Source organism: Bos mutus, chromosome 7 (genome assembly GCF_027580195.1).
Source record: "Bos mutus isolate GX-2022 chromosome 7, NWIPB_WYAK_1.1, whole genome shotgun sequence".
NCBI lineage: Eukaryota > Metazoa > Chordata > Mammalia > Artiodactyla > Bovidae > Bos > Bos mutus.
Genome location: NC_091623.1, coordinates 45,908,732 through 45,926,481, shown reverse-complemented (window position 1 = coordinate 45,926,481; position 17,750 = coordinate 45,908,732). Strand labels below are relative to the sequence as shown.

Sequence of the window (17,750 nt, the reverse complement as noted above, 5' to 3'; positions counted from 1 at the left end):
TTGAACTGACTTTTCTGTCCTCTCTCAACAGTGAGATTAATCGCCTGGATTTGGGGCTAACGGTGGAGGTGTGGAACAAGGGTCTCATCTGGGACACGATGGTGGGCACTGTGTGGATCCCCCTGCGGACCATCCGCCAGTCCAATGAAGTGAGTGGTTGGATAGGAGTGCCTGGGAGGGGCCTAGAGGCCAGTGGTCTAAACGAGACAGGCCTCTCTCTCCATCTCCTGACAATGTTCACATAGGCGTTCAGGGTGGCTGTGGCAGCTCCAGTCACCAGGCTGTAAAGTCCTTCCGTCTTGTCATTCTGCCTTTCTCCCCGCGTGGCTTCCATCTCATGGCCCAAGATGGCTGGCCAAGGATTACCATTGCATCTGCATTCCAGTCAGGGGAGGGAAAGGTGACAAGGGAGGGGGTTTGCACTCCTAATCAAGGGCCCAAACTGGAAACTGCTCAAGGCACTTCACTCACATATTATTGTCCAGAACTGCCATGTGGCCCCACCTACCTACAAGGGAATCTGGAGAATACAGTCTTTAGCTGCACAGCCCCACTAGAAATGTATCCCTACGGAAGAGAGGAGAAGGGATATTGTGAGCAACTAGCACTTTGTGCCCAGATGGGCATCCGGGAGGGAGGTTGCAGCCGTCCCAGAGAAGTACTAGAAAATAACCTTGGCCTCCTTCTCTAGCCGCCTGGCCTTAAATCTCACCCCCTCCACTTGACCCCTAGAATCCTATCCTGCCCTCCCTGCCTATCACCCTGGGAGGCCTTCCAGATGGCATCCACCAACTTTGCCAGCCTTATTTCCCCCACACCGCAACCTACACTCCTCACGGGTCCCACAGATGGCTTTTGAGCTTTCTTTCAGATACGCTGTTCTCTGGGTTTCAAGTGTCCTCCTTTCCATCACCCTTAAGCCCAGCTCCAATGTCCTCTCCTCCAGGAAGCCCCCCTTGAATCCCTCAGCTCCCCTTCCAGCTTCTGGTCTTCCCATGGCTTTGTGGTGCTGGGAGTGTCTGTGTCAGACTCTGTGACTGTGGGCTTCTCAGGGATTGCCCAGTATGGCCCAGGCTTAGAGCAGGCACCAAGGAGGGTTTATTGTTTAATGAGTGAATGGAAAGGGAAGAAAGGGGTGCAATAGTCCAGGCAAGCGATTCCAAAAGGAAGCCTTGTGGCTGAACCACAATGTCCTCAGTGACCCCTCCCCCCAAGCATGAGGAGGGCCTTGTCATCTGGGACAACTGCGACCTATGGCCGGGGACCCTGGACTGCTCCCCTGACCCCTGCCAGCCTCTCCCTGGGGCTACAGAGCATCAGTCTCCTTTGAGAGATGAAAACTGAGGTTCAGAGTGGACCCCACTGCTCAAGAGCTCATTTCCCTGAACCAAGTGGGACTGGTTCATTCACTCGGGGGGTTTCCTCCCAGGATGGTGGTAAGATCTTCTATCTGAAGCTGACCCCTCAGGAAGGATGAGCGCTGTGCGAGGCTGGGACCACCCCTACCTGACCCTGCAGGTCCCTCTCTCTGGGTTCCCCAGACCCACCATGATGCGTTGAATTTGTGACCCTTCTTCTTGGTTTCCTTATCTGAAGTGAGGATGTGGCTCTGTTCTTGGCCTAAGGGTGAGATGAAGGGAGAGAGGCATGGCACGTGAGGGCAGAGGCCTGCTGGCCCATGCACAGCAGGTGTGTGACTCACCTGGCCTCACGCGGGACCCCACCCCCTGTCACCCCACCGCCCCGCAGGAGGGTCCTGGAGAGTGGCTGACCCTGGACTCTCAGGTCATCATGGCGGACAGCGAGATCTGCGGTACTAAGGACCCCACCTTCCACCGCATCCTCCTCGACACCCGCTTTGAGCTGCCCTTAGGTGAGTGTGGTTGGGGAGGCGTTGGGAAGAACACTTGCTCAGCCCCAGGAGAATGACCAGGCCTGGGTGGATCCAGATAACCCTTCATGTCTATAGCCATACCATCCTGAACGTTCCTGATCTCATCAGATGACCCTTCATTCTGAGGATGAGGCTCCCCCTCCCCAGAAGAGAGTCTCCCAGATCATAGTCAGCAGAGATGTGTGCCTGCTGGGTACAGAGCACACTCCAGCTCCTGCAGGTCACGAATGGGCTGCCAGTGCTTTTCAACCTATGGGGCTCAGATATGAGCTGTCCTGGCTGGCCCTTGGTGAGGTCTTAGGCTGCAGCAGTGAGCTGGATATGGAGAAGATACAGACAGAGGCAGAAAGACAAAGAGAGAGAATCAGAGAGAGATGTAGAGATAAGCAAAGGCAGAGACACAGAGAAGCCTCTCTACCTTTCCTGGAAGCAGCTCAGTTCTCCCATGTCATCCTTCCAAGAACCCATGGCATCCCCATCCCCTAATGCTAGGGTGCGCCTCCTCTCCTGTCTTCCATTCATTCCCAAGGCAGCTCTGGGTGGCGTGGTGGAGGGGGTGTTTCTGTTTTCCTGTCCTCTCTCCCCACTCACTGGAGACCAGCCCCATAGGCGGGCAGGACACACTGGATGGAGGCTGAGGGGCAGGGAGGGGCTCCCAGGCTCACGGCCAGGCCTCTGCCTCCAGACATCCCGGAAGAGGAGGCCCGTTACTGGGCCAAGAAGCTGGAGCAGCTGAACGCCATGCGGGACCAGGATGAGGTGAGCGTTGGCATCATCTTCCTCTCTTTCCTTCCTCTCTCTCTCCTTGTCTCCCCATGTCCTCCACCCTCTATTTCTCTCTCCACTTGTCTTCCCCTGTGTCTGTGTCTCTAACTCTGTAACCTGCCTAAATTCTGTGATTCACGTGGTCCAGTCTCAAGCCAAGGATGGCGTCAAGGAACAGACAGCCCACCAAGGACGTGATGATATCAATGGACTGAGGTTCTATATTTACTAAATACTCTTAAGGAGATGCAGAGGCCCCGTTACAGTTCTTAAAACCCCCTTTCTGCCCCTCACCCCTCAACTCCTCAAGTCACACTTTCAGGTTTTCTTAAAAATTTGCCTTTCCCACCAGCCCTTGCCCCCGTACCTGTTCTTCCCTGCCATCCCCCTTCTTCTGGGCTCTGTATTCTCACAGCTCAAAAACCCAGTGTGGCCCGGAAGACAGTCTTCAGAAGGTAAGGGCAGGGAAGAAAGAGCAGGCAAGTTTAGAACATTCTTTAGTGGGAGGCAGGGGGCAGAGGGAGTATCACTCACTTGTTAGTAATTTTTGTCCAAACTCAGCTCTCACCTTCTCCTTTCTTTAGCTCCCCGCTTCAGGGTTCTCTCTTCTCTCTCTCGTTCCCCTCTGGGTTTTCCCCTCGTCTGTGTTTCTTTTTCTGTTTTTTCTATATCTGTTTCTCACTGTCTTTGTGTATCTCTCTCCCTCTTCCTCTGTGGACAGCTGTATCCTCCTCCAGAGAGAGGGAACTTAAGAGGCAGGGAAAGTCAAGAGGGAAGAGAACAGAGGGCCACGGCTTCTGGCAGCCCACTGAGATGAACCCTCTCTCCTTCCCTCCCCCACAGTATTCATTCCAGGATGAGCAAGACAAGCCTCTTCCTGTTCCCAGCAATCAGTGTTGTAAGTACTTCTCAGCTCCTTCCTGGGCACCAGATGAAACTCTCATCCTTCCTCTACCCCATGACTGTGCTCTGTAATGAATGGGTCACTCCCCTCCAATGATACGGGTCCTAAGAGTGAGCAGAATCCAGTCACAGTGTAGTGGAAAGAGGAAAAGATCTGGCCCTTGGGTTTGAATCTTGCCTTGCCATGTGGCCACTGGCATGCCAGGGTCTTTGTCTGATCCTTAGAGTTCCTGTCTTTGAAACAGGGGCATCTGATAGCCCCCCGCATTCTGATCTTTTTTGGAAGAATGCAGGACATCTAGAGGGTTGAAAAGCATTTTGCAGAGTCTTCAGTTCCGTTCCTTAGGTCCTGGATGAGGACCCATAACTCATTCAACAAACTTTCTTGAGGCCAGCACAGACCCCCAAGCAGCCCACAGTCAGACGATGCAGACAGACAATCCTGCCGACACATGTATAACAGGCTCCTATTTTCTTAGATAAAGAAGTGGAGGTCCAAGAGGAGGGGTGACTTGCCAAGGTCACACACGTGGCAGGAGGCAGAGCCCGGGTTTGAACCCAGGTTCCAGGGACTCCGAGTTGTCTTCTCTTTCCACTCTGCTGTATCTCTTAATGATGATGATGGTCACTGTATTCCTCTACACACTGCTCCTTCACCAAAGGCTGGACTTTTCAAGAGTGTTTATCCTCCTTGGTTGGCCCTGTAGACACTCGGATGCCCCCAGACCAGGTCTTCAAAGATCTAGGAGATGTCTTTCTCCTTAAAGCGCCCTCCAAGTCCTCTGAGATAGGGAAGTGAAAATTATAGTCTCTGGGCAAAACCCAAAGCCATGACACTTTGCCTCCACCCCACCCTTCAACCTCTTTCTCCTCTTCCATCTGCTTCCCCATCCTCCTCTCCTCCCCTCTCATGGTCTCTCCTGTATCCGTCTTCCCCCTGCCCTCCCCCCCCCATTATGCCCAGGATATGTGATGATGGAGATTGGTGGAGGGAGGAGCTGAGCAACTGCAATTGAAGGACCCCATTCCTACACTCGCTTGGGGTGTGAGATGGAGAAGGTCCCTTGATTTCCACACCTGGGAAGGGATCACCACTGCTCTGAAGAAATTATAAGCCCCCTCTCTGGTGAATGGGGTCATTGAAGGATTGTGGTGGGAGCAGGGCCAGGCAAGGTGGGGGCAGGAGCAGATGACAAAGAGTACCTGGGCCGGTGACCTGAAGCCAGAGGTGGGTTCGGTTTAAGAATGGAGACCTACCACCCAGCATTTACTGCCAAGGTCTCCTGGGACTGTTTTATCACACTTATTTCACAAAGGAGGCAGCCGAGTGTCAGAGGAGTCAGAATTCTGGTCCAAGCTGTGTTTCTGAGATGCCAGAAGATGAGCTGAGGGAGTGAAGGTGTAGTTCTCTCCCTGGTTCTGATGCTCGGGCTCTGTGACTTTAGGCTGTTTACTCTGCCTTTCTGAGCGTTGTTTCTTCACTTATAAAATAAGAATCATTAAAATAAAAACTCACACAACAGGGATGTTTCAAAGCTGAAGATCTCCAGTGCAGTGTTTCCTTCATTATCTGGAGGATGGGGAGGTGGGGGGAGAGGAATGAGGCGTGCTGACCCCAGACTTCAGAGATGGAAAACCCTGGGTCCAAATGGCTTCTTTATCACTTCCTGGCTGAGCTTGTGGTCTTGTCAGACAATGAGGATATGCTCCCTTCTTCCCAAGATGGTGAGTGAAGCTATAACAAAAGTCAGTGGTTACAGTGATACTCGGGAAAGATCCTCAGGGCAAAAGGGCATGGGGTCCTGGGTGGGAGGAGGAGATGGGGAGAATGAGGAGGATGGGGGAGCCCCCCTCCCCATGCCTCCCCCTCTGTCTGCTCCCTTTTATTATCTCTGCCCTTCTCTTTGTAGGCAACTGGAATTATTTTGGCTGGGGTGAGCAGCAGAGTAAGTACTCAGCTTGATGTTCTGGGAGGCCACGGGGAGGTAGGCCCCTTGGAGACCATGAGGCCCCTGCCCCTTCGATCAGGGAAGCGGGGAGCCTGTGGCTGATGCATTGAGGCCAGAGGACCGGCAAGACCACTCTTGTGCCTTCTGCCCCCCCATCACTAACATCTGCTTGAGGGTCATGATCTGTCTCATGGGGAGTGGGTCCCATCATTCGGGTGGGGGATTCAGCTGGGAGGAGTGGGCATTTAGACAGGAGACCTGCCTGTCTCCAGCTGGGCACTGTGATCTCCCTACCACCTTGCTCCCCATGTATAACCTCATTTCCTCTCCTGTGATTCCTTCCTCTTTTTGTCTCCCCATCTTCCTCCTCCACCCGGAGCCCTCCTCCAGCCCCAGTGTCACTCAGAAGCTGGTGGGTGGAGAGGGGAGAGGGTCTCAGACAGAGCAGCTGGGCAGAGAACCCCCCAGGCAGATAGCACTCTGAAGAACTCAGCTCCCAAAGCCCCCCCACCCCCAACACACACAGCTTCCTCCAAGTTGCCCCCAGGGAAAGGAAACAAGCCACCTCTCCCCAGATTAGAGGACTGTGTTCTCTCTAAGGAATAGCTCCCTTTTCCCCATGCCTTTTCCCCAGAAATCTAGCCCTCTAGTCTGACCATGTATCTACCTCCTGATTTCTACTCCATCAACTGGAGGCTCCTCCACCCCATCCCCACATCCCGATGGGCAAGTTCCACCCCACCCTCCCTTCAGGATCAGGAAAGTGTAAGTTACTCAGTTGTGTCTGACTCTTTGTGACCCCATGGACCATAACCTGCCAGGCTCCTCTGTCCATGGAATTCTCCAGGTAAGAATACTGGAGTAGGCTGCCATTCCCTTCTCCAAGGGATCTTCCTGACCCTGGAATCAGGAAAACTGTTTACAGATACAGCTGACCCTTGGACAACATGGCTTTGGGCTGCACAGGTCTACTTATATGTGGATTTTTTTCAGTAAATACTACTTCAGTGCTACACAATCCCAGTAGGTTGAATCCACAGATGCAGAAGTGTGACTATGGAGGGCCAATTATAAAATCACACGTGAATTTTCGACTGCCCAGAGGGTTGGCGTCCCTAGCCGTTGTATTGTTCAAGGGTCAGCTGTATTTTGACCCAAAAGAATTTGTCAAAGCAAGTTGATCAGAAGCCAGTTTAGCCAAAATAGACATTTGGCAGACAAGAAGGCTTGGTCACAAGCAGTTTCACACAAACAAGCAATACAGTTAAAAAAAAGAAAGAAAAGACATTCTGGATTAAAACCAATTTAGCAAAAGCCTGTAACAATAATTGGGTCAAGAAGAGCAAAGACGATGGGGCCCAAAGCAGATCATTTTGTCAAAACAAAAGTGGCTGAAAATGTCTTATCCAGAAGCAGGCAATTTGGTCAGAAACAATTTGGTAAAGAGCAGAGTCTGGGCAAAAGCAGAAAGAATCCAACAGAGAGCAATCTTCCCCTTAAAAACTGATAATCTGTCCGAAAAAAAATCAGTGTGGTGAACATGCAGAGAGTCTCATGTGATTTGACTGGAAATATTTAAGCCTGGTCAAGGGCAGTTTGGTAGACTCCAAACCCAAATAACTGTGTAGAAAACAAGTTGGTGAGAGGGGCAGTTTGGTAGACCTGCCACATTGTCCCCAGTCTCAGATGCCCCACTGCAGGCCTGAAGGCCCATCAGTTTCACCCTGACGCTCATACATCTAAGCTGTGGAAATTCACAGCTGTGTCTGCTTCTGACCGCAGCAGGTGGCGGTGGTCGCACGGCAGGGACAGGATGAAAAGCTCGCCGGTCACAGCGGCCCACATCAAATGAGAGATCGGGAAGCCAGAGCTATGCTAAGCAAAGCCAGAGCTATGCTGCTAAAGCCAGCACTGCTGCTAAAAAGGACTTTAAGGTTTTTCTGGAGGCAAAATAGGGACTGAATCAGATAGCTAGTTCTAAGCAAAGGATGAAACTAATATTTTAATTGTTTACCATATTAAAAAAATTTGACCTTTTTTTAATATAAAGAAATAGACTCTATTAGAGGGAAAAGGAATTAGAAAGTTAAAATAATAAAGCAAAAAAAAAATCTAGGAGATGAGAAAAAATGTTTAAAGACATAAAAATAAGTATAAGCCAGGGACTTCCCTGGTGGCCCAGTGGTTAAGACTCTGCACTTCCAATGCAGGGAGTACAGGTTCAGTTGGGGAGCTAAGATTACAGATCGAAAAAAAAAAAGCAATATTGTATCAAATTCAATAAAGACTTGAAAAATGGTCCACGTTAAAAAAAAATCTTTAAATAAAAAGTATAACCCACCCTCTTGGTGTTTAAAATCACCAGTAAGTTGGTACCACAGCCTAGTGTACCATGGGGGACCCAATCAGGAAGTTAATTTGGGGCAGGCAGCTCACTTCTTTTCAGCTCAACTATTGCTTTCCAAATAAATTGAGTCTCTCCTGTTCGCACCACAATTTAACATCCTTTGAGACGGTTTCTTTTTTACTGAGAAAGAAAATCTGTTTTGTGTTTACTAAGGAAAGCAAACTGAACTGAAGTACTCTTTAATTCTTACTAAACACTTGGAGTTTGGCAGCCCTACCTTGTTCCATCTGAGCGATAGATTCTGGGCTTGTGATGGTGCTGCCAACCCAATAATCTAATCTTTCTGAGGGAGACAATACCTTGTCAGAGCTCCTCCCTATACATGTGAGTTCAGGTCTGGGTCTGAAGGATATCAAGAAATCTCTGAAGGTTAAAGGGCATTTATACTCTACCTTGTCTTCCTGATCTCCCTCCAACTTCCCCCTAAGTGTCTGGGTGACTCTCATTATGGGAAACTCATTACCTGATGGAAAAACCCATATTGTTTTCAGAGAGCCTGGACTGGTCCATTCTCACATCTGAGCTGAAAGACACCTTCCAATTTGTTCCTGTCCTCTTCACATTGTAGGACCTACCCTCGTCCCCAGACTCTAGGTCCCATTTGACCCACATACAGAAAAGCAGGGTTTTCACCTCCTTTATTCTAAAACCTATACCTCTAGTAATATGACCCAAGATCCTTTATTCATTTTGGTAGATTCCTCTTCTTGGGTTAGCAGTCAATGAAGACCCTCCTAAGTCTGCAAGGCTGTGTTGGCCTCCACTGCGTGCTCACTCTCTCTCTCTCTCTGCCTCCCTTCCTCACTCTCTCCCCTCACCTCCTCTCTCTTCCAGATGATGACCCTGACAGCGCAGTGGATGACCGTGACAGTGACTACCGCAGTGAAACAAGCAACAGCATCCCGCCACCCTATTACACTACGTCCCAGCCCAATGCCTCAGTCCACCAGTATTCTGTCCGCCCACCACCCCTGGGTTCCCGGGAATCCTACAGCGACTCCATGCACAGCTATGAGGAGTTCTCCGAACCGCGGGCCCTCAGGTAGTCACTGTGGGATGGAGGGTGTGTGTGTGTGTGTATGTGTGTGTGTGTCTGTGTGTGTGTCTGTGTGTCTGTGTATGTCCAACTCTATCTCCTGGAGTGGAGAGAGGAAGAGGAGGCTGGAGGGAGCTGGAGGCAAGTGGGTCTAAGGAAGCAGCATCCATGCTTTCTTGTAGGTATGAGAAATTTTCTTTACCCAAAATCTTACCAAGAAAACCCCGCAAGCCTGATAAAAAGGGGTTTGCTTTGGTTGAAGGAGGAGAAGGAAGTCACAAAGCCCCTAAGAGTTTCCCCTGCAAAATGGGGCTCCTTGGCACTCCAATTCAAAGCCTCTGGTCCCTGTGTACTCTCTAACTGCTTAGGCGAGCAGGTGGATGAAGAGATGGGCATTACCAGGGATGGGGAGGGGATGAGGGTGGTTTGAAACACAGTTGTGCTAGAAAGACACCCAGCAAGTGGGTGGCTCGTGGTCCTGCTCAGCCTTCCTGGTGGCCCCTGACTCTGTGTTCCTGACCAGCAGGCATGGGCACTGCTAGTCAGGCATGGGCATGTGTGCGACTCTTTGAGACCTTATGGACCATAGCCTGCCAAGCTCCTCTGTCCATGCATTCTCCAGGCAAGAAGACTGGAGTGGGTTGCCATGCCCTCCTCCAGGGGATCTTCCTGACCTAGGGATCAAACACGCGTCTCTTACAAATCCTGCATTGGCAGGCAGGCTCTTTACCACTGCGACCCGGGCGTGGTGACTTAGGAGTTACCCCTTCTTAGCCCAGCCACCATCACTACTCTTTTCAAAGTAGGCTGTCCCCAGACCTACCTCATAGATTGGTCCCCTGGCTTACATGGGCATGGCGTGTTGGCCCTTGAGCCCAGGAGACTGAAACGTGTGCCTGCAGCTCCCCTCTTCGCTGACTTGATCTCCCCAGTCCTGGTTTCTTAACAGCAGCAAACATGATATTAAACAGGTTGGATATTTGTAAAGTACTTTGGGTGGCTTCTGAAAGTGCTGTGTAGTGACTGTTAGGTAAATAACACAAATAATAGTATTCGGAGCTAACTGGGTGCCCAGCTCTGGTCCAACATTTTTCCTTCATCATCTTATTTCATTCTCTGGGTGGGAATATTATTGACTCCATTTCACAGATGGGAAATCAAGGCCCAGAGGGGTTAAGTCACTTGCCTGAAGTCACACAGTTGGTAAATCATCATAAGGACAAGTATTTGTGGTGAACCTACTGGGTGGAAGCAGTGGCTTGGTGAATTACTGGTCATCGGTCTTCTAAAATGTTTGCTCCCCAAATAATACATTTCCTTCACTAAAAGATGGGCAGGATGAAAATTTTGAGTGTTCTCTACTCTCTTGTTGAACCTATACTTCTATTAATGCATGTGCGTGCTAAGTTGCTTCAGTTTGTGTCTGACTCTTTGAGACCTCATGGACTGTAGCCTGCCAGGCTCCTCTGTCCATGGGATTCTCCAGACAAGAAGACTGGAGTGGGTTGCCATGCCCTCCTCCAGGGGATCTTCCTGACCCAGGGTTCAAACACACGTCTCTTATAAGTCCTGCATTGGCAGGCGGGTTCTTTACCACTATCACCACCTGGGAAGCCCAATTCTATTAATATGACCCCTCAGATCTCTGTAAGATATTAGATCAGAGACTTCCCTGGTGCTCCAGCAATTAGGACTCTGCACTTCCAGTGCAGGGGTTGTGGGTTCTATCCCTGGTCAGGGAACTAAGATCCCAAATGTCTCATGGCATGTGGCCAAGAAAATTAAAAATAGAACATATAAATAAGTAAATAAATAAGATATTAGGCTCAGTTCACACATACACCAGGGCCTCCAATTTGTGTGAGACTCTGATATAGCAGCGGAGAAGGCGATGGCACCCCACTCCAGTACTCTTGCCTGGAAAATCCCATGGACGGAGGAGCCTGGTAGGCTGCAGTCCATGGGGTCACGAAGAGTCGGATACAACTGAGTGACTTTACTTTCACTTTTCACTTTCATGCATTGGAGAAGGAAATGGCAACCCACTCCAGTGTTCTTGCCTGGAGAATCCCAGGGACGGAGGAGCCTGGTGGGCTGCCATCTATGGGGTCGCACAGAGTCAGACACGACTGAAGCGACTTAGCAGTTGATATAGCAGAGTTGGAGGTTAAACCCTGTAAGATAGGTCCAGGACTAGGCTGGGGCAAGTGTGGTACACTTGAGGTTGCCTCAAGTACAAAATTTAGAGGGTGCCAAAAAACTCAGTCATCAAGATCAATATGTCAATGCAATATTTTAAAAATCAAAATGAGTCCCAAAATAGCCCATGACAAAAAATTCACCAAAATACATCTTCGTAAGAGTGAATTTTGTTGTATGTAAGTTACACTTCAGTGAATTTTCTAAAAAATCCATGCTGAGGAAAATACACAGTTTAAGTAAAAGCAGGAGCTGAACCTGCACTCGAAGGACTCGGCTGCACCTGCCTCATCCTGTCTTGGTTCTGCCATGTCTATAAGCAAGAAAAATAATGCTGGTTAATTGAACACTTATTAAGTGCTACATTTGTTTTGTTTTGTTTTGTTTTATGAGACTTCCCTGGTGGTCCAGTGGTTAAGAATTCACCTTGCAGTGCAGGGGATGCAAGTTCAATCCCTGGTCGGGGAACTAAGACCCCACATGCCTCAGGGCAGCTGTGGAAAATGAAGCAGAGAGATTAAGTGACTTTCTTAAGATCACACAGCTAGTAAGTGACTGAGCCAGAATTTAAACCCTGTCAAGCAGACTTCTGAGTCCATAACCACAGACACAATGCCACATTGCCTATCAGCCCTAAAAAGACACCTGGGAACCCATATGCCGCAAAGTTAGCCTCCCAAGGTCCTACAGCTAGACAGAAGTGCTGTTCTTTGTACATCAGCAGCAAGGACACCCACCAAGGAGATGGTCCATTCTCTCTGCTCCCAGCAGCGTCTTAGAACCACCCCTGGGTTGACCACATTCTGGCTGATTCATGTTGATGTTTGACAGAAAACAAAATTCTGTAAAACAATTATCCTTCAATTAAAAAATTCAGGGACAAACCCTGAATTCAAAAATTCAGGGGCAAACCTGGTATTAAACATAGCCATCCAGCCTCCTGAATGGCAAGACTTCTCAACTCTCGACAAAAACGTTAATGATGCAAACAAGTGTTTACATCCTGGTTGAGATTTGGAGAAACCCTCAGAATCACTTTATTTTGAATAAAGCAGTAAGAAAAGAAATCTTAAATGGTTTCTCTTTGTGCCATCGAAGTAAATGAGCTTTCAGGGTTGTGCCATCCAATACGGCAGCCCCAAGTGGCTTTTTAAAGTTAAATTTTAAATGCTGAGCACTGTGCTTTATCGCTCAGTTGTGTCCAACTCTCTGCGACCCCATGGACTGTAGCCCACCAGGTACTTCTCTCCATGGGGATTCTCCAGGCAAGAATACTGGAGTGGGTTGCCATGCCCTCCTCCAGGGAATCTTCCCAAGCCAGGGACTGAACCCAGGTCTCCCACATTGAAGGTTAATTCTTCACCATCTGAGCCACCAGGGAAGCTCAAATTTTAAATAATAAGTAAAATAAAAGTTCAGTCCCTCCAGCATACTGGAAGCTTTTCAAATGCTCAACAGCCATGCACGTATGGCTACTCTGTTGGATAGTATGGACAGAAAACGTTTCCATTGGACAACACTCTAGAGCGTTTGGGTAGAACATAAGTTGGAGAAAACCTTGATAAGCTCCCTACTCAGTCTTTTTTTCTTAACGTTTATTTTCTTATTTCTGGATTTGCTGGGTCTCCCTTGCTTTGCATAGGCTTTCTCTAGTTTGCAGTGGGTAGGGGCTAGTCTCTTGTAGCTGCGCTCTGGCTTCTCATCGCGTTGGTCTCTCTTGTCACGGAGCACAGGCTGTAGGTGTGAGGGCTTCGGTAGTCGCGGCCTGTGGGCTCTAGAGCGCGGGCTCGGTAGTCGCGGCCTGTGGGCTCTAGAGTGCGGGCTCGGTAGTCGCGGCACGTGGGCTCTAGAGTGCGGGCTCGGTAGTCGCGGCCAGTGGGCTCTAGAGCGCGGGCTCGGTAGTCGCGGCACGTGGGCTCTAGAGCGCGGGCTCGGTAGTCGCGGCACGTGGGCTCTAGAGTGCGGGCTCGGTAGTCGCGGCACGTGGGCTCTACAGCTCCGGCTCCTTAGTTGTGGCGCAGGGGCCTGGTTGCTGCAGTACATGTGGAATCGTCCCAGACCAGGGATCGAACCTGTGTCTCCCGCCTTGCCAGGTGGGTTCTTATCCACTGCACCACCAGGGAAGTCCTCCCTACTCACTCTTTAGCACCATCCAGTACAATGTTTTGTTTTGGGTTTTTTTTGCAGGTATTTAAACAAGTTTTATGTTAAACTTTTCTATGTTTTGCACATACCTTAGAAAGTTCAGATAGTTTATAGATGACATGTGTTAGAAGGAACTTTTTCCAGAGTATTTTTGGATGCAACTAGGAATTATCATAAGAAGTAAAGTAACTCAGAAGGAGAAAACAAATATTTAATATATGATACCACTTATATGTGAAATCTAAAACAAGACACTAATGAACTTTATGAAACAGAAAATTTCAGGCATAGAGAAGAAACTTATGGTTGCCAAAGGGGAGGGGTTTGGGGGAGGGATGGGGTGGGAGTTTGGCTTAGCAGATGTAAGTTATTATATATAGAATAAATAAATAACAAGGTCCTACTGTACAGCACAGAGAACTATATTCAATATCTTCTGATAAACCATAATGAAAAAGAATATGAAAAGAATATATATGTATAACTGAATCACTTTGTTGTACAGTAGAAATTAACACAACTTTGTAAATCAACTGGACTTCAAAAAAGAGAAAATGAGATTGAGCATTTAGTCCAACCTCTTTATTTTTTAGGTCCAAGGAAATGAAATGACATACTCAAGGTAAACCGCTTAGTGATATAAGAGGGAGTAGAATTAGTCTTACCCTGGATTTACTCTAGTATCCTTCATTTAACTCCTTTGTGTGTGAGCCATCCTGAAAACAAAGAATTAGATCCCTTTCTGTTTGTATTAGTGACTTCCTTATTCCAAATATCTTCAAAAGCATTCCTGTCTCCCTAACAGCCTCTCCTACCATTTTTTCCACCACTAACATTTGTAAAGCATCATTCACTTGCATATTCAAACTGGCTCAGACTCATGCAATTATTGGAACAAAGTTTCAACATATGGGAAACAGCTGAAAGGAGAGTAAGATATCAAATATAATGAAAATATGAGCTCTTTTAGTAGGTGGAAGAGTCTTCTCTTAGAGGAAAAAAGCAGAAGAGTGCCCTTCTTACAGATAGGGAAACTGAGGCTCAAAGTGTAGGAGCGAGTTGCCTGGGTCTCAAAGCAGGGTGTGCACAGAGCTGGTCCCGGACTGGCTCCCATTCTGTGTGCATGGGCTTGTCTTGTCCTTCTCCAGCCCTGGGTGTACCTGTATGTCCCAGGGAGAGTCTGTTTATTGTAAGCATTCCTAGGATGGAATGGGGGGTGGGAATGGAAAAGAGGGAGCCCTCTCCACTCTCCCCATGAACAGGTCACACAGCAGAGACTGGGTGCATAGGCAGAACAGCCTGACAGTGACTCAAGACACCATCCTGTGCCACCCTGGTCTTGCTGCCCAGTGTGGGCACTGCGTGTCCCCAGAGGAATAGACATCCCATCCTGCAGGTCAGGGCTTGGCTTAAGGGAGGGACACAACTGGACACCCTGGTGGTGGGAAAGGGCAAGGTGGGCTTCCTGGAGGAAGGTGCCCGGGAGCTAGCCCTCGAAGGATAAATGAGGAGTCTGAGGAGAAGAATTCCAGGCAGAAAAAACAGCTCAGCTAAAGGTAGACTTGGCCAGATCATACAGGGAGGTTCTTGGTGGCTAACTCAATGGGATCCAGGAGAAGCGTCTGGGATCAGAGTTGTGTTGGCTCCCGAATGTCAGAGCTGGGGTGGGAGGAGTCTTGGGCACCATCGGTCCCACCATCTTGTGGCCTGGAGCGATTTACATGGTGCCTGGTGTCACAGGAGGGAATTTCCAGACCTGTGTGGGGACCCCAGTCCTAGGCACACTCCTCACTTGGGAACCCAGAATGTGCCGGAGTGGACTTTGGGAGTATTCACCAGTAGAGGGAGTTGGGAGTCTGTTCCAGCCCAATAATACCTGAGGATTCCTCCATCCTTGCTGTCTATAAGGACAGGCAATGAAAAGCAGTCAACCACACACATAGCTGAGCAAATAAGGATGGGGCGGGGGGTGGGGGTGGGGAGAAACCCCTGTTTGATTCCTAAAGCATCCCAGGGGCTAGTTGAGAAACAGGATCCTAGTCACTGAGAGTGGAGGAAGTGTTTAAGACAAGGAATGCTGTTTATTAAGTATCTGAATGAGTGATTAGAAGGGGCCTGTGTGTCTGCCCTCACGATGTTTTTTCCTGGTTACATTGAGTGTGATCCAGGGTGCATATAAGGAGCATATAGTGTGGATGGGGGTAGGTTTGACCTGACTAGAGGTTGAAGGAGACTCAACTCACCCAAAGAAGTGCTATTTCAGTGGGCACCAAAGGAATTTTCCAGGTAAAGCAGGCAAGGAAGGAGGTTCCTGGGGAGCACAGCAAGTGCTAGGGCCCAGTTGCTGTTTAGTTGCATTCTGCTCTTTTTGCAACCCCATGGACTGTAATCCGCCAGGCTCCTCTGTCCATGGTATTTCCTGGGCTAGAATACTGGAGTGGGTTGCCACTTCCTTCTATAAGGGACCTTCGTGATCCAGGGATCAAATCTGCTTCTCTTACATCTCCTGCATTGGCAGGCAGGTTCTTTACCACTGGTCCAGAGGTGGGAACAGTTTAGGGTGTTGGAGGGACAGTCGGGAGGTCAGTGTGGCTGGAGCAGGGGGAGAGAAGGGAGGATGGAGGCGGCTGAGGGTAGGGAAGTTGGAGGGCCTGGGCCACACACAGGTGCAGAGATGGCATGGGGTTTTAGAGAATCTGCCTGCGATGTGGGAGGCCTGGGTTCGATCCCTGGGTCGGGAAGATCCCCAGGAGGAAGAAATGGCAACCCACTCCAGTATTCTTGCCTGGAGAATCCCTTGGACCCAGGAGCCTGGTGGGGTACAGTCCACGGGATCACAAAGAGTTGGACATGACTGAGCGACTAACTTTACTTTTATGGTCGAGTTTGGAACAGAGGAGGTCTGTGATTGGGTTTATGATTCCGATAAACCCATAGTGGCTTTCATGGAAAATGTTAATGTCCAGGAGAGAAGTGGACATTGAGTAAGACAGCATCTAATGGAGATGGCAGAGCCTGGACTAACGTGGGGCCCAGGATGCAAGGAAGTGGATGCATTGCACATATGTCTTTGAACTGAGGGGGAGTCCTGATGAATGGAGGGGGCTCAGCAGGGGGAGAACCAGGCTGAGGCGGGGGTAGGGGAGACATCAGTAGACAGGGGCAACTATGTTTGTTGCAGGAGGGCTAGGTCTCCAAGAGGGCTGTGGCAGGGACACTCATTCGGGGTCCTCAACATGTGGGTGAATGCCTTACAGCTTCCACAGTGCCTGGATAGGCGTGCAGTAGGGCACTGATTTTGTTGTCAATCTGACTTTATTGCCTGTCCCCCAAGATAGTCAATGACCTAAGAACAGGTGTTTTGTCTCTTTGGTTCACGGCTGTGTTTTCCTGGTGCCCAGAGGTGCTCCACCAATGCTGGGAATAAAGGGAATGACCAACCCAAAGAATGACTGGGTGAGGGAACCTGTGTGACCAGGGCTGGGACAGGCAGCAGCTCTGTGCTCCAGCCCCTGAGCCCTGGCCCAACCCTGTAGCCCCACAGGCAGCAGCCGCTACGCCTCCTCAGGGGAGCTGAGCCAAGGCAGTTCACAGCTGAGCGAGGACTTCGACCCGGATGAGCAGAGCCTGCAGGGCTCTGAGCTAGAAGATGAGCGGGACCGGGACTCCTACCACTCCTGCCACAGCTCGGTCAGCTACCACAAGGACTCGCCGCGCTGGGACCAGGACGAGGACGAATTGGATGAGGAGCTGGATGAAGAGCTGGATGAGGACCTGGAGGACTTCCTGGAGGAGGAGGAGGAGCTACCTGAAGACGAGGAAGAGCTGGAGGAGGAGGAGGAGGTGCCAGATGACATCCGAGGCTATGCCATGCGAGAGGAGGTGGCCGTGGCCGAGCCCAAGGACTTCAAGCGTGTCAGCCTTCCACCTGCCGCCCCCGAGAAAGAGGACCAGGCCCCAGCCATGCCCACTGAGGCCCCTGACATACCCAAGGTGGCCCCTGAGCCAGCCGTGCCTGAGGAAGTGCCTGCATCTGAGCAGGAGCCTGAGGCCCCCAAGGCTGAGGAGAGGTAATGGGAAGGGGTTGAAAGGTATCACAAGGTCACAGGGTCAGTGGTGTCATGGTAGGGTCAGTGCAGACCTGGGGAATAGGGAGGAGGGCTCTCACAGCGTCATGGGTCTAGGATGGGATAGGAGGGTCTCGGTGATCAGAAAGGGCTCAGTGGGGTCAGAGTGGGTCAAGCAGGGTCATGAAGGAGTCTTGGGGGTTGTGAGGGGCTGGAGGGCTTTCCAGGGTTGGAGGGGTCACAAAAGTATCAGAAGAATCTTGGGCAGATAGGATTACAAAGTTGCAGAAGGTCCAGGAAGGTGGCAAGGGGACATAGGGGGACCCAAAGGTGTCAGAGAGGTGATGGGCATGTGGGAAGTGGGGAGGGAAACTGAGGGTGGCCG

The 17,750-nt window shown here is 50.0% G+C and overlaps 1 protein-coding gene across 1 annotated transcript in view; it reads left to right on the top strand.

Moving 5' to 3' along the window:
• Positions 1-17,750, top strand: part of UNC13A (unc-13 homolog A) — a 75,534-nt gene that overhangs the window by 18,458 nt on the left and 39,326 nt on the right. Inside the window, exons 6-12 of the mRNA XM_070374703.1 lie at positions 32-149; positions 1,750-1,873; positions 2,580-2,653; positions 3,503-3,557; positions 5,473-5,508; positions 8,753-8,960; positions 16,835-17,368. Of these exons, the coding sequence (XP_070230804.1) occupies positions 32-149; positions 1,750-1,873; positions 2,580-2,653; positions 3,503-3,557; positions 5,473-5,508; positions 8,753-8,960; positions 16,835-17,368 (1,149 nt within the window). The remainder of the gene's footprint in view (positions 1-31; positions 150-1,749; positions 1,874-2,579; positions 2,654-3,502; positions 3,558-5,472; positions 5,509-8,752; positions 8,961-16,834; positions 17,369-17,750) is intronic.